The sequence below is a fragment of the Oryza sativa genome, chromosome 1 (assembly GCF_034140825.1).
Source record: "Oryza sativa Japonica Group chromosome 1, ASM3414082v1".
NCBI lineage: Eukaryota > Viridiplantae > Streptophyta > Magnoliopsida > Poales > Poaceae > Oryza > Oryza sativa.
The window spans coordinates 20,837,138-20,853,540 of NC_089035.1; the positions used below are offsets into that span (position 1 = coordinate 20,837,138).

Genomic DNA, 16,403 nt, shown 5'->3' on the forward strand with positions numbered 1-16,403 from the left:
AAAGACTATGGAACATATATGTAATGGGGGAGAATGGAGAATCAATGTTAGAAGATCAATAGGAGAAAGATGGAGGAATGGAATGAACTAAATAGAATGTTAGAGGGGATTCAACCAAATTCTGAGAGAGATGTCATGAGGTGGAAATTAACTAAGTCAGGGGAGTTTACTACCAAAACTTTTTATAGGGAGATGACTTTTGGGGGGGGGGGGGGTATTATGAGATGTGAGATCACAAGAGTTATAGAAAACCCCAATTCCTCTGAAGATCAAAATTTTTTTCTGGCTAGCCTTAAAAGGAAGAATTCAGGTTACCAAACAGTTAAAAAAGATGAAATGGGGAGGATGTCCTAATTGTAAGCTTTGTGGTCAAGTAGAAGATGTTGAGCATCTTATTTTCAGATGTGCTCCAGTCCAGTTTCTTTGGTGCTGCCTGAGAGATTTTTAACTCGGATAGAGTTCCTACTTCTAGATCTAAACTCTTTGAAATCATGAGTAATAGGGAGGATAAAAAGAAATATATTTGGCTTATGCTGTTTGCTGCTTGTTTTTGGTCGGTGTGGCTTGTGAGGAATGATTGGGTGTTTAACAACAAAGATCAATTTGCCTTATAAAGTTGTTTCATTCTTATCACAGTGGAGAGGGCTGGCACCTACGAAGCTGAGGGGGGACCTGGATACTGCAAGGGACTTATTGCTTGCCAGTATCCACTAGATAGGAGACACTGACGCTCCTTGATAGCACTGATGCCAGAAAACTTATGAACTAGCAAATTTTATGTTTTAGTTATCACTGGCTTGTTCGTGGATGTGCCCACAGCCGTTTTATCGAGCCTTCGTACTCCACGCGCTCTATATGTCAAGCTGGAATCCCTAGCAACCTTCCCTTTCGCTTTCTTATGACCTCTGTTGAACTCTTATGCTTTCAAGTAAAAGCTGGGCGTGATGCCGCCTTTTTTTCCAAAATAAAGACATATTAGTGCCGCTTCATTAATCGAAACTAATGACCCAAGTTATTAGTGCCAATTCTAAAACCGTTACCTACGTAAGTACCTATAGCCACACATAGATGCTGATTCTAAAGACTGGCTGGCACCTATTATATGGAGCTACAACCGGTACCTATGTTATACATTGTGTCGGCACGTGCCCGTGTCCTATAAGATGTCCAAAACTGTTGGGAGGGGGGCTCATAGGTGCCGGTTCATATTAAGAACCGGCACCATGCTCTGGATCGACAATATCATACGTGCTAATTCTTAATTTGCAGCTCCCGCTCCTAATTATGCCTTCAAGTAGCTTTGCACCCATGTATAACTATATACTAGCTAAATGCTTGTGCTTTGCTAGGCTGAAATAATAAAAATATCATTATATTGCCTAAAACAAACAAAAGTATAATTTTCATGAAATATGTTTCACCCACCTTTTTGATATAGCTATCCACTTAATTTCCATGAAAGCATAATTTCTCAAGACTCCAATATTGACTTTAGTTTGATTATAGCTATCCATTTAGATTTTTTTTTTGTAATATTGAGAAGCTCTAAGGTGAGTAGAAATTACAACAAAAATAGGTGGGATGGCAGACTCACTGTCACCATCATTGGAGTCTTTCTAAAGGAGTACTAGTATAGATAATAGCACATGCATTCTTTCTAAATTTTTCTATCTTTGTTAGCATATACCCCCTCCCTCTTAGCTAGTCAAAGACATTCAAGAAGAGATTAAAGAACTACTATACTATTCATTAATCTGTAGAGAAAATGAGAAGAGGGAGAAAGAGAGGAGGAGAGAGTACTATTAGTTCGATGGTTAAAAAATAAAATAATGTGATAGTAATAATAAATAAGTCTACTGGACCCCAACCTAAAACTACAGTCTTGGTGGGACAAATATAAATTTTCAAGCTAAAGCAACATTGCATTTTAGGGACGGGGAGAGTAGCTCATGCCATATTACTCCACCTTGGTGTGAATGGTCAAGTACTCCCTCCGTCCCACGATAAACAAATCTAGTATTAGACAGGACATTTTCTTGTCTAGATTTATTGTACTAGAAAATGTCTCATCCAGTACTAGGTTGGTTTTTTGTGGGACGGAGAGAGTACATGGTTAGTGTCGGGCGTGGCAGTGTTCACGTTATCGCGAGTACCGATCTCTATACACTCGATAATCATGTTTATCAGTGAGGGCTGCTAAAATTAGGTATCGGCAAGAGGTTTTATATATTTTTGAAAAAAATTTCTATGTGTTAAATAGAATATATTTAGTTAGTGTTAGAATAAATGGGCTAGACCCAATTTATTCCTAATAAATTCTATAGGCCCACAATTAATGTTAAGGGATTTATACCACATTGGAAATTTATGCGGAAGGATATCAATTTAAATAGGTAGCGATTAGAGAGCACCCGTTGACCGGTTGAGGTGGTGGTGGGACTGCCACACGCGCGCACTGAGCTGAGCTGGGTTGGGCAAGGGTAGTGCTTCTCTTTCTCATTATATTTTGCAATGGACGGGAATTGAATCAACGCCATTACTCATGTAACAAATGAGAATCCCGATTTGATTACTCCGGCAACACACTATATAAACCCATCACCTTGAGAGAATCAATCCTAATTTGATTACTCCGGCAACACACTATTGTTGACGGTCGTTACAGATAAATTTTCGACTGTCAATATAACTAAAATAATGGAGAATTAGCTATGCTTATAATGCATATTTGTTTTCAAATAATATAGTTCCATTTACTTGGAGAATAACATGTTGCTGGAATTTATCAAATAAAATAAAGAGAAATGAAGAAACCTCACTCCTAAGCAAGCTTATGGATAAAAGGGCCCACAAGACAGACGTAACCGTCATGAAAATCGCCTCTGCATCCATAGCCGTCAATGGGACCCACAAGTCAGTGCCTCTGCCGAAGGAGAGGTTGGTTGGAGCCAACCATGGTCAAGCCGGCTCGGCTCCCCCTTACACGTGGACATCCAGGATGAGTTGCTTATGATGGTTGTGAGGGCAGAATGGACATTACGCATAGCTACAACCGTCATATTGGCCCTATAAAAGGAGGAGCTCACTTCACTTCTCAAGACACTCAAGCAAGCTCAAATTCCTCTTCATACTTTAGTATTAGTATCTTAGTACTAAGTGGAGTAGAATAGAATAGTATTCGGAGTCTTCGGAAGAGTTTCGGTATGGCTCTAGCAGCTCTTGTATTCTCTTCTGTAATACTTTCGATATTAATGAAATACTCTTCTTTATATATCTTCGGTACTTTGTTTAGTCTGAATATTGTTCTTACTTTATATTTGTATCGTACCAATTGTGTGTGTAGCCTACCAGAGAGGTGAAATGGTGCGGGTTTAATGTCTAATTTATCAATTGCTCTATATCATGTGCACGGGTGTAGAGTAGTATTTAGTAATGTAAGCATGGTGCTTAGATTATTAAATATTATTAATTAGGCATATATGCTGCGGGATAGTAGAGGTGGGCCGCTGATGATGACAGCTCAGTACGGGTATTCCTCCATGTTAGTATATATTCCTAAGACAAATTCCTGGGGAAGGTACTCCTCCATATTTAACCCGGTTGGATGGCCATGATAGGTTGTCGTAAGGAACTCAGCAACCCGGGGTGGTCTCTCGAAGTAACAGGGGAGCACTTCTAGGGGGTATTGGCCACACGATTTTACACTAGCAGATGTAAACTAGGACTTGAGTGTATATTAGAAGTATAGGAATAGAGTGCTTTCTAATTCTTCTTCCACTTAGTTAGATTTATTTTATTATGAGGATATGATCAGCTTTGCTTCGTGTCACTCTACCCCTATATTAAACTTAACGCTGCTTAGACTTTGACAATTACAAGTAATATATGTATAAAGTGCATTAGCAAAATCCACTCTTATTATGTTCCCTTGGGATTTAAAATATGATACCTTGGAATACTTCCGGGTGAAATGCTATAATGGTACATCCGTGCGCTTGTGGATTACTTCTGTAACCATAAATATACCAGGACTATTTCTGGCGCCATTACTGGAAATGAATATTTCTAGTAATGTCGTTAAGAAATACCAACAACTATATAAACCCATCACCTAGCTACGCACTAAATAAAACCATCACCTTGAGAGAATCAATCCCGATTTGATTACTCTAGCAACGCACTATATAAACACTCATCACCTGGACAGACAGATTCAACCGAGCTCTGCTCTATTCTTCCTCTCTCTCTTGCGCACATTGTTCGAGCTCTGTTCATGTGCTACACATTTACTTCCCTGGTTCCGAGCACTTGCGCACACAAGTGTTTGGGACGGGCGGGCCTCCAGAATCTGGTCCCGATTTGATTACTCCGGCAACACACTATATAAACACTCATCACCTGGACAGACAGATTCAACCGAGCTCTGCTCTATTCTTCCTCTCTCTTGCGCACACTGTTCGAGCTCTGTTCATGTTCTACACATTTAGGGTTTGTTCACTTTGCTACCATTTTCAACCTTATCAAGTTTTGGCAAAGTTACTAAAAAACTGGTAACATTTAGTTTGTTGGCCAAATTTTAGTAACTACATATGAAATCTTGCCAAAATTTGGCAACCTTACCAAAATTTGGCAATACCAAAACTTGGTAAGGTTGAAAATGGTAGCAAAGTGAACAAGCCCTTACTTCCCCGGTTCCGAACATGCTCTGTCCAGATTCATTGTTCTATGAGCGGTCATATATCCTTCTAGGTTGAGTTTTTTTTTTTTTTTGACATGGGAGTATCAATTACACGATTATTTCGGTTTCACATTTAATAGGACAAAATCATTTTTGTTTCCAAATAAGATAAAATATACCCTTCTTTAATTTGTTTCTCATCTCTCAATGATGGATCCAAGGCCCGTCATTACGACAGAATGCCTTAAATGTGGCGTCTGCCGATCGTGTGACAGTTAGATTGAAACCAACACCGATGGAGTCACCCACTTATAGACTTGGTGCTAATAAGATTTGGCAAAATTTTGAAATTGGATCCGGGGGTTATCGATGTCGGTACATTATGTTTTGGCTTTGGCGATGGAGATTACTTTCTCATACGAACAAGGGTCAAGACAAAGTTTATATGGAAATTGTAGGTCTTGATAATAACTACAACTTTTGTAGTTGATTACTTTTTTATTTAACATTATTTAAATATCTGAATCCGTGCTTTAAATCTTGGATAGGATTGAATATGTAGCTGAGTTGGCGAAAGGAAAACGCACATGGGGGAAAGAAGGGTTTGAATCCGTGTGTGACAACTTATATGTTTCATTTGAAATTTTGGTACTTTTAGTACACGAAAATATTTTGGACAAATTTTATGTCACGTGACGGCCGTTACGAACAAGCACTAGTGGCGTATTGTGGTGTATGGCATATGTTTGTTGGTGAAGAAATAATGAGGGGTTAAAAAGAGAACCACTGAGATATTACAACCAACTCAAGCACAATATAATTCATTAATGCTACAGCTTATTTGTCATGTACTCCTCGATTTCAGATTATTTGTCATTCAAGCAAACTTCATGTCAAATATAGAACTATGGCAAATTATATCTTATTGCCTTAGTTATTATAGGGGCTATTGCATTTTTACCCTTACTTTAAAATCCAATTATGATTTTACCCTCAATTATTAGGGTTTGTGTATTTGTCCTTACTTTTTTGAAACAAAGCAGAGTTCTGCCCCCTGCTTTGAACGACCAGTGTAACGGTGTTAAGTCGGGTAGAAAAAGACATTCCTACCATTGCTTGCTATTGTATATTTATCGCTACTTTTGGCATCAGTTGTATATTTATCCCCATTTTTTACAAGAACTGGCAACTCGGTTTGAACTCGTCCTCCTCCTGATTCGGATCAAAGAGGAGAAGCACACTGATTATAGTGAAAAAAACCATTGACATGTATGATCAAATCAACGACGGCATAAATGGTACTTCCTCCATATTTGAATGTATGGCGTCGTTGACTTTTTTTCAACGTTTGACCATTCGTCTTATTAAAAAAAATTATGTAATTATCATTTATTTTATTGTGACTTGATTTATCATCAAATGTTCTTTAAGCATGACATAAATATTTTTAAATTTGCACAAAATATTTGAATAAGACGAATGATCAAACGTTAGTAAAAAAGTCAACGGCATCATACATTAAAATATGGAGGGGGTATTTTTTTTTTTTGCTTTGAGTTAACGAATAGGGTCAGATCTAACCTTCCTTTTTTAAAATGAGGGTCAAATGAGCCAACTTAAAAAAACTAGGCCAAATCGGTAGTTGGACTTTTAAATAGGGTCAATTGTGCAAATGCCCCTTTAAATTATATAAAATTATAATGGTAAATTCCATACATATTTAGGATTAATTAGATAATGCCATTACAAATCTACCTATTTTTTAAAAAATATCATTACTATTCACCTATTTTGATCCATGCCATTATAATTTTAAAGCTATTTAAGATATATGCCACTCTTTACTCATTTGTTGCATTCATTAAAATTTTGGCAAAATTGGTCGCATAGCATCGAAAGTATCCCTTTTTGGTTTTATAGCACCAAAAAGTTCCGGTTCACTTTAATAGCATTGAAAGTTCTCCGTTACTAATTTTAGCATTCCATCCAAACTTCTGTTAGTTTTCCTTTTCCTTCTATTATTTTTCCAACAAAACATAATATGAAATTACCAATATACCATCTTCCTCTTCAATCCTTCTTCCCATCTCAGGCCGCGTGCAGGCGCCGGCCATTGAGGAGAACACAACTAGCTCGGATATAACCATGGCTACTCTATGTATTAATCAACCAAAGGTGCATATGTTCTATATTAGATTTAATTGTTATATATTTGAACAAACTTTGCTACACAATGAGTTTTGTGTGTTTTCGTTTGCAGAGGTACTTGCTTGGGCGAAAGAAAAGAGATCGAGCATAAGGAATGCATGGATGATTGAAGAAATAGATTGGGGACCAAACCAAGACCTTCTCCAAGTCTTCTTTCATCTCACCACGTCACTTTTGGCCCATAGAAGACAAGAGATCAAGTTATACACGTTTTGGATTCGGATTCGGGCCTCCTGACAGCATCAACTTCAAACGGAACTAGCCGCTGGTCTAGAAGGAATTTCGGGGCCCATTAGTACTTGGTGGAAAGCTTATGGAGTCTACTTTCAGATGGTTTTGGTCCCACGTCAAAGTTCCTACCGAGCTGCCGGGAAACTGCAAAACAAGCCACGTATCTCATCCAGTCCGAATCTGATTTGTGTTTTGGGCCTTATAATTGTGTCGTGGGCTTAGGCCAAGGGGGTGTGCGCCCTAGGGAAACCCTAGGATGTCCCTAATCATATTAACTCAGTAGCCGTCTTCGTTTAGAGTTGGGTTTTACTTAGATTATTCTGTCAAGAACAGTTTCGCCGCTAGATCGGTTTGTGGAACCCCAAATTCGAGGGGGGAATTTACTATTTGCCACTCTCTCAAAATGCCAGTGCTCAAATGCCACTCTCCCAAATTTTCATTTCCAAATGGCACTCGGGTCCACATGTCAGCCTCACTCATTATCGGGTCCCGCATCACTTTTGTTTGAATGGAGACTGAGGCTGACATGTGGGCCCGGGTGGCATTTGGGAATGAAAATTTGGGAGAGTGGCAAATAGTAAATTCTCCCCAAATTCGAGTGCTTAATCATTCATATGCAATTTGGTTGCAATCTATCTTGTTCTTGCTTATGTTCTTCGATTCGCATGCAGGGATTAGCCTTCTCGGCGAGGTCATCAGGGTTTCGACACGGTTGATAACCAGAGGAAACGTGGTGCTGCAATTGCAGGGCTCAGTAGCGTATTCGCTCAGAAGCCGGATCGAGTTGTGTCGCGACTTCGCTCAAATCAAGTGTTTATCAATACCTATCAGAAGATCGGGATCTATCATCCCTCATCAGCCGTCCCCACCTGTTCCATTCCAGATCTCCCTCGAGGCCTCGAGCCCATCTTGGACATCAGCCTCTAAAGTTAGCCCAAAAGCCAACACCCTCGAGCCTATCCGCCGGTCGCCCTTGTGCCATCACCATGCCGTAGGCCCTGTTTGGTTCTTTAGCCCTTGGGCTAATTTGAGGGCTAAAGTTTAGTCCTTCCTTTAGCCCTCTAAACTTTAGCCCCTTGAGCAGTTTGGATCCATGAGCTAATTTGCCTTTAATGCATATTCTCTAATCATTGGCTCCAACTACCCCCTTCTCTGCCCTCCCTTCCCGCCACCTGCTGCCTACTCTGCTTGCTCTATCACTTGCATCAGCATGTATTGAACAAAAATTCAAGCATGTGCATATATGATTGAAAAAAAATGTTCATACAATTGAAGTCTCACTTAAACATACAAGTCCTTTATGAACGGAAACATACACATTTTACAATCCATTGAACAAAGCATTAGCTAACTCATCACGGAAAGCATTCATGTTGGTATCTTCTGCGAGAGGTTCATCTTCTGGCCAATTATCTTGAGATGAATGTGGCATTGGAAAATAGTTTGCATCCGCATCACACATATCAAATTCCCTATCCGCAATTCTGCTCTCTCTAATGAAATTATGGAGAGCCATGCACGCAACAATTATTCTTGTTTGTTTTCGGGCGGAAAATTTTGGCATATCCAACAACATCCTCCATTTCATCTTCAAAACTCCAAAAGACCGCTCTATGTCATTTCTAACTTGGGAATGTGCATGGTTAAAGGTCTCTTTCATACCTTGTGGCAGCGGGCCTTCTTGCCATTGCTCCACATGGTACCTTGTACGCCTATATGGTGAAAGATAACCTGGACGGTTTGGGTACCCCGCATCAACTAAGTAATACTTCCCTACAGCTTCAGGTACATAAAGTGACATATATGACCAACGAAAATTGAAGAAATACTTGCATGACAGATAGAATAGTTTACCTAGAGGTGGATGCGGAAATTTGTCACCATATTTGGTCATTGCATCGTTGAACACTCTCATATCATGTACTGACCAAGGCCATCCCGCAAGCACAAAGGTAAATCTCATGTCGAAATCATAAATAGCAAGCATATTCTGTGAGGTTTCGTTGTGTCTGTTAATATGCTGAACCACCTTACTTTTTGGCACCACAACCGGTATATGTGTCACATCTAATGCTCCTATATAGTCATTGAAGTGTGGCCAAAAATCTGGATTTTCTAAGCATGGGTGCACTGTAGAAAATTCAAGGTCCTTTGGATTAATAATGTTAGCTGCTAGCTTGAGGACACTTCTCAAAACTCCGTCAAATGTGTGACTTACTGTCTCTAAGGATCTAACAAAACGATCCTCAACTTGCCTAACTGACTGTGGTGTGCCAACAATCCACAAAAACATAGCTAAAGCCTCTACCGATGACATTCTTGATGTTGACTGCAAACCATATGAGTGGACCAACGTATTATGCAGCCTATTAAATAAAGGTCTCTCAACCCTAAACATGTTGTAGCAAGAGTTATCACGAGCTAGTGTCCTCTGAACCCATTGCAATCCGGATTCACCAGCCACCCTTCTTGGTAGTTTCACAAAGTATTTGTCGAAGTACATACCGAACATAGGGGCAACCTGCAGAATCAATTCCTAGGCCGTCTTCAAATTGTTGAGGGCCATCGACAGAAGCTCATCCTCACTTGATGATGTGCTGCCTCCATCATCACTTGATGCATCACCGCCTTCCTCATTTGTCCATTGCCCTCATCATGTTTCAACAAATGTAACAAATAGTCAGAACATTAATCGACAAGGAATGTTCAATTAAGCCCACAAAATGGAATCATCAAAAATCACAGATTCATCACAGCACCATATAATAGGTTCATCACATGAAAAGATAAAAGGTTCAACACAGGATACAAATAATACATTCATCACAACACATAGATAATATGAGCCTAGAGCCACAAAAGGATTAGTCCATCACAGGTAATAGTTCCTAACTAAGACATATTGTTGTCCCTGCACCATCTCTTCAAGTAATTGAGCCTTGCGGAGGCACTGGGCAAACCGCAGAAGAATTCCCGCTGGAAAGGATCTTGGAACATCTTGCCCATTGCATACACCTCAGCACTATCATGCTCTATCCCACACTCAAAAGCCAGCTCTTGACACTTCTTCACTGAAAAGTATTCCTTCTCTTTTTTAGATTCCATTTTCACAAAGTGTGCTTGTTGGATCACTTGTTGACTGATATCCATAGACTCGGAGAATTTAGTGGTTATCTGCCTCATGTACCTAACATTGGGCTTTTGCTCTTCTTCATAGGACTGTCACATGTGCTGGTAGTACTACCCAGCGACCTCTTGGTCTTGCGAGTATCTGTACTCATAGGAGTTGCAACGTCCTCTGAAGCATCATCTCCCCATGCATCTTCAACATGCTCCTCTTCCTCAAAAAAGTCTTGTCCAGGCACAAAGGTTGTGGTTCCATCCACAGTGTTACCATCCACAGGTTGCGTACTCCCAGTGTGCGCTGTGTGCGAAGGGTAGGGAGACCAGAGCCCCGCGTGGTACTTCCTCCTTGGTCGCCACCGGACTGAAGGTAGTTCTCATATTCCCCGATATGAGGGAACTCCTCGGCCCCCTGTAAGTTGAAGTTGAGGTCAAGTCCATCAAGGCCCGCCCTGGGAGCGTGGGCGGCGCTGCTCGAAGACACCTGAGAGTAGATGTTGAAGCTAGCGGCTGACGAGCCCAGAACCGACGGCAGCTGTGAAAAGAAGTTGAAGCCGCTGTCACGCTCCATCTGCACCGTGGGAGGTCGACCACGGCGCGGCGCCGATGGGGATCAGGAGGGAGGCGCCGCGGCTAGGAGAGGACGGCAGCGTGACTGAGAGAGGACGGCGGCGGCGCGGCTGGGAGATGGAGGTGGGTCGGGAAGACGGAAGTGGCTCTAGACGGCGATGACGTGGATGGTGAGCGGCGACACGGATCTGGTGGGGGCGGCGTGGATGGGGTGGCCGGCGGCGACGCGGATGGCGGGCGGCGACGCGGATCTGGTGGGGGCGGCGCGTGTTGCGGGAGGGCAGGGGAGAGGAATGCGCCTCGGGGTGGGGAGGGGAAAGTGAAATTAGCCCAAATAAGCACCTCTTGGAAGGGCTAAGGGTTTGGGGGAGGTGGGGTAATTCACTTTAGCCCAAAATTAGCCCACCTGTTTAGATTTTTAGGGGCTAATTCAGGCTAAAAGATGGGGGGCTAATATTTAGCCCATTAAATAGGAATAGAAATAAATCCAGGGTAGAACCAAACAGGGCCATAGACGAGCTACTACTTCATCTCTAGAACTTGCTGATGAACGTTGTTCCAACGTCAATCCTCCTTCCTAGTAAGCCAATCCCAGTTTTTGGTGGATCAGGAATGTGCACAGACTGAAGTATAGCAGGGTGGGTCTCATACATGCAGAACAAGATTCTTGAACCACAAGCTCAGCCGTATGCACAAGCTCACCCGGATGGCCTAACGCGCGTCCTGCAGCTTGTGACGGTGTCCACCGGCACCCCAGATCTCGCCTGCTTGCGCTGCACTCGAGCTTGACCAAGTGTCGTGCCCCTCCTACTCATATCTACAGTCTACAGCTGTGCCATGGAATAGAACTCACCTTTTGGTGAGGATGAAGAAGAGTGTAGGAGAGAAACGTATATGGGTCTTCCAGTTAGCTACACAAGGTGGTGGGCTAGACGACCTGGTTTTGAAGCATCACCCCTTCTAATTATTTGATATTAGGTCATTCCCTAATATTCGCGTCTTTTAAGAAAAGTGTAGGAGGAAGAAGACAGACGGGGCAATGTGGGAGACATAACATCAATTTGGATGGAGTACCAAAATCAGTAACAGAGAGAGTGCCAAAATCAGTAACAGAGGTAACTTTCAATGCTAATAAAGTGAACTGGAACCTTTTGATGCTATAAAGCAAAGAAACAAAACTTTCGATGCTTTATAACCAATTTTATCTAAAATGTGTGGTCCAGTTTGCGCTTCCTCCTCCTCCTTTCCCTTCTTCATTCCGTCTCCACTCTCTCCCATTCCTAGTGAGCCCGGCCACAATGGCCACCCCCTCAACCTCCACTCCTCCGCCAACCATCTCTCTATTAGAGAGGAGGAAGAAAGAAGGGAAAGTAGGATGAAGAAGGGTAAAGGGGTCTAAAAATTCTGATGAACGCATGGAATCGATAAATAGTGGCATATTTCAAATATATGTAAAGTTGTAATGTTATAGGAATAAATAGAAGAATAATAATGGTATGCTTTTTTATCTCTTTGTAATTTTTTATTAATAAAATTAATCTAACAGCGAGGCCTCCCCTGCTGTGTTCTCTTCCAAAATAATAATGGTATGTTTTAATAATAGAAAAAATTATAATGGTATTGATCCAATTATAATACTACTATTTACTAGAAGCATAGTGAAACTATGCACTAACCTATGCTCTGGCCTCTCACCGCATCCATGGGAGAAAATTGTGATTTTGCTATCGCAAAATAATGGTTTCGCTGAAATACTATCCCTTCAAAGTGATTCATTAAAATGCTATTCTAAACTAAGGGGTGTTCACTGAAATGCTATTTTGGGTCTTTTTGAGTACTAGAAATGATTTTGCTCTATTTTAATTTTTGTTCTGACCAAAATACCCTGGTCTCTTTTATCTGTTTAACATCGAATCGATCTCATCCAACGTCTTCGGCTCGAGGAGGGAAGCCTCGCCGCCATTGCACATGGTGGCCTACGCGCGGCGCGGCCGGCGTCACACCTGGCTGTAGGCGAGCTGAAGAGGGATGCGCTCTGCCGGCTAGACGCCATGGCCAAGCACAAGCAGGACGAGATGGCCTGCCGCGCCGCCGCAGCAGGGGCGGACGGCAACATCGGCGAAGATCGAGGGCACCTGCCGCCGCATGAGCGACTCTCTTCCACGCCCTGCCGAGAAGCCTCACCGCCGTCGGAGCCCACGCCTATTGCTCCCATGGTGGTGCTGTGCCTGCGCGCGGCGGCGGCGCCGCCGTTGCAAACATCACGCCAGCGCCCCCCCCCCCCCATCGGCTCCAACTTCGGCGCCGGCCCCTGACCCCGCCGCTCCCCCACCTGCGTCCCGATGCCGACATCCCTGCTGGAGGAAGGCGCCGATCGCGTGCGCCATGGAGGTGGCCGGTGGTGGCGTAGACGCTGGCTTGTCGGAGCGAGCACCGCGTCGGGATGGTGGGGGAGGAAGAGGGGAAAGAGATGGGAGGGAGTATGACAGGTGGGGCCGCGTCAGGGGTATTTTGGTCAGATAAAAATTAAAATAGAGCAAAATCATTTCTAGTAACAAAAAGACCCAAAATAGCATTTCAATGATCACCCCTTAGTTTAGAATAACATTTTAATAAATCTCTTTGAGGGGATAGTATTCTAGGATAGCATTTTAATTAATCTCTTTAAAGAGATAGTATTGTAATGAAACTATTCTTTTGCGATAGCAAAATCACAATTTTCTCCATCCATGGTATGCGCGGGAATCTCCCGCCGCTCGCCGCCGTCACCGCCGCCGCCGCAAATGGCGCCGCCGTCCTCCTCCCACTCCCCCACGCGAAACAGCTCCACGCGCGCCTGCTCGTCTCCGGCCCCGCCCCACCCGACCACGACCTCCGCCTCCGCCTCCTCCTCCTCCGCTCCTACGCCGCGCGGGGCGACCTCGCCACCGCCGCCCGCCTGCTCGACGAGGCGCCGCCGCCCTCGCCCCTCCTCCACAACGCCCTCATCCGCGCCCACGCCCGCCGCCTCGACCTCCGCGCCGCGCTCGCGCTCTTCGCCCGCATGCGCCGCTCCCGCTCCTCCGCCGCCACCGCCACCGCGCCCGACGCCCACACCTTCGCCTGCGTCCTCCGCGCCTGCGCCGACTGCTCGCGCCCCGACGTCGCCAGGGTCGTGAACGGGATCGTGGTGTGCGCGGGGATGTCCTCGCATCCTGTCGTCGGAAGCGCGCTCGTCAGCGCTTACGCAAAGCTTGGGCCAGTCGGCGATGCTCGCCGCGTGTTCGATGGATTGCCTGAGCCGGATTTGGTTCTCTGGAACTGCATGATGTCTGGGTATGGGTACCGGGGAATGTGGAACGATGGTCTTGATCTCTTCTCCGCAATGAGGAAAGCTGGGGAGCGACCGGATGGGTACTCAATGGTCAGCTTGGTCTCGTCTTTCTGGAATCGTGAGGCGCTAGCTTTCGGTCAAGCAATTCATGGAATGTGTATCAAGGGAGGTTATGATTCAGGACACCATGTGAGGAGCGCACTTGTTAGCATGTACTTCAGGTGTGGGTGCATGGATTCAGGCCACTCCTTGTTTGGTAATTTGCTGGATGCAGATTTGGTTACATGGTCTTCACTAATTACAGGACTACTGCACATCTGCAAGTATGAGGAGTCATTTGGTTTGTTTCGGCAGATGTGCAACTCGGGTAGGAGACCTGACAGCATACTGGTTGCTAGTCTACTCTCGGCATGTGCTTCGATGGTAAATATTAGTTATAGCAAGGAGATACATTGTTATGCATTCAGGGTTGGAGCTCACACTGACATCAGAGTCTCGTCTTCTCTGATGGATGCTTATTCAAAATGTGGTTTTGCTGATCTTGCATATGGAGTGTTCTTCCAAATGCCTGATAAGAATTTAGTTATGTACAATACAGTCATATCAAACCTTGGTTCTCACGGGTTTGCAATGAAAGCTATTGAAGTCCTTGATGAGATGGTAAGTGACAAGCTCAAGCCTGACAGCGTAACCTTCTCAGCATTACTTGCTGCATGCTGTCATGCAGGTCTCTTGGAGGAAGGGTGGAAGTTGTTTAGGAGAATGAGAGATGAGTTCAACATGGCGGTTAAAACAGAGCACTATGTATATATTGTGAGGCTTCTTGCAACATTTGGTCAGCTCAAGGAGGCGTATGGTCTTATACAAACGATGCCAGCACCAGCAGATTCTGGTGTGTGGGGAGCATTGCTTTGGGGTTGCTGTGTCCATCGTGATTCCAGCCTTGGTAGGATCGTTGCTGACAAGCTCTTTGAGTTATATCCAGACAAGGCTTCCTACAGGGTCATGCTTTCAAACCTTTATGCATCCCAGGAGATGTGGTGGGATGCTGAGGAGGTGAGGGAAGAGTTGTGGAATGAAGATGTGCATAAAAACACAGGGATTAGTTGGGTTGGCAATGCAAGGAAATAATGATTGGGCATCTATCACTAAGAAACACTACAAAGATCAAATATAAATAAACTCTGTATTGTGTGCTCAGATAGAAATGTAATATTGTGAAATTACCTGAGACTTTATGTTTATTCAAATTGCCTTCAACATATATTCTTTTTTGTTCTATTATTCACATAGCATTGTTTATGCTGTTCTTGTGTATAAGCATGTGATTTTAATATGCATCCATGAAACTCTCCGTTTCTAATTCATGCATTGCATGTTAACGCTGTGTCGTTACATGAAGTCGAGCCCCTTTAGATACATTGTTTTTGCTTTCTTCAGATGGCTATTTTGTACCTCTGTTTAGTTTCCATAATTCCTTGTTATTAAGTTATATCACACTTCTCCTGCTTCTGCAGAGTCAAACTTATATATAGATCTCTGCTTTACCAATATGTTTGTTACAGGTATGCTTAACTTATATGACGTTCATTTGTTTTCTCCTCCAAAGTCCCTTGGATGACTTATCAACCCTTATTTGTTATTTGGAGCTCAGGATCAATCAAGCCATTTCTGTTAGTCTGAACCTATCAGTTTTAAATTATGTTTTTTATTTAATGCTTATTTTTGTATTCCTAAAGCAAATGTAGATAAGAGAAGAATTATGATACCATATCATTGTGATACTTAAGAGAATGTTGTTATATTATGTTTCTATGGATTGAGCACTCACACCGCAGTCATAATCAACTTGTTCATTTTATTTTCTCACTGGAAAAAAAAACATGTTAATATCAAGGTTCTGCACCCACATATCTGTTTGTTTGTTCCTGTAGTAAGTCATTGCAGATTTTTTTCTGTAGAACTCTCTCTATTCTATCTGTTCCATTGATTGGTAGAGTATGTATGTGTACATATCAACATATGAGTTTATGGGCCTAATGGGCCTCAAAACCATGCACATGCACAAGTACACAGCCTAACAGTTTTTCAAACTAGAGTCTCAGACGATGGTGTTGAAGTTTAGTCAACCTTAGCAAAAATGTGGGTTAGATACTCGCATGTTTATGAAAGCTGGAGAAAAATTATGCATACTTTTCATTAATTGCTTTACAAATTACACAAAATTCAAAATTCTGTGGTGGTTCAAATAGTTGTCACAAAGTTGTCGATTCAAAACTA

General features: G+C 42.9%; 1 protein-coding gene across 1 annotated transcript; it reads left to right on the forward strand.

Moving 5' to 3' along the window:
* Positions 1-13,509: 13,509 nt before the first annotated feature.
* On the forward strand, positions 13,510-15,387 carry LOC4326879 (putative pentatricopeptide repeat-containing protein At1g64310). The gene has a single exon (XM_015773255.3). It carries the CDS (start codon positions 13,545-13,547, stop codon positions 15,252-15,254), a length of 1,710 nt encoding a protein of 569 aa, XP_015628741.1. The 5' UTR covers positions 13,510-13,544; the 3' UTR covers positions 15,255-15,387.
* The last annotated feature ends 1,016 nt before the right edge of the window (positions 15,388-16,403 follow it).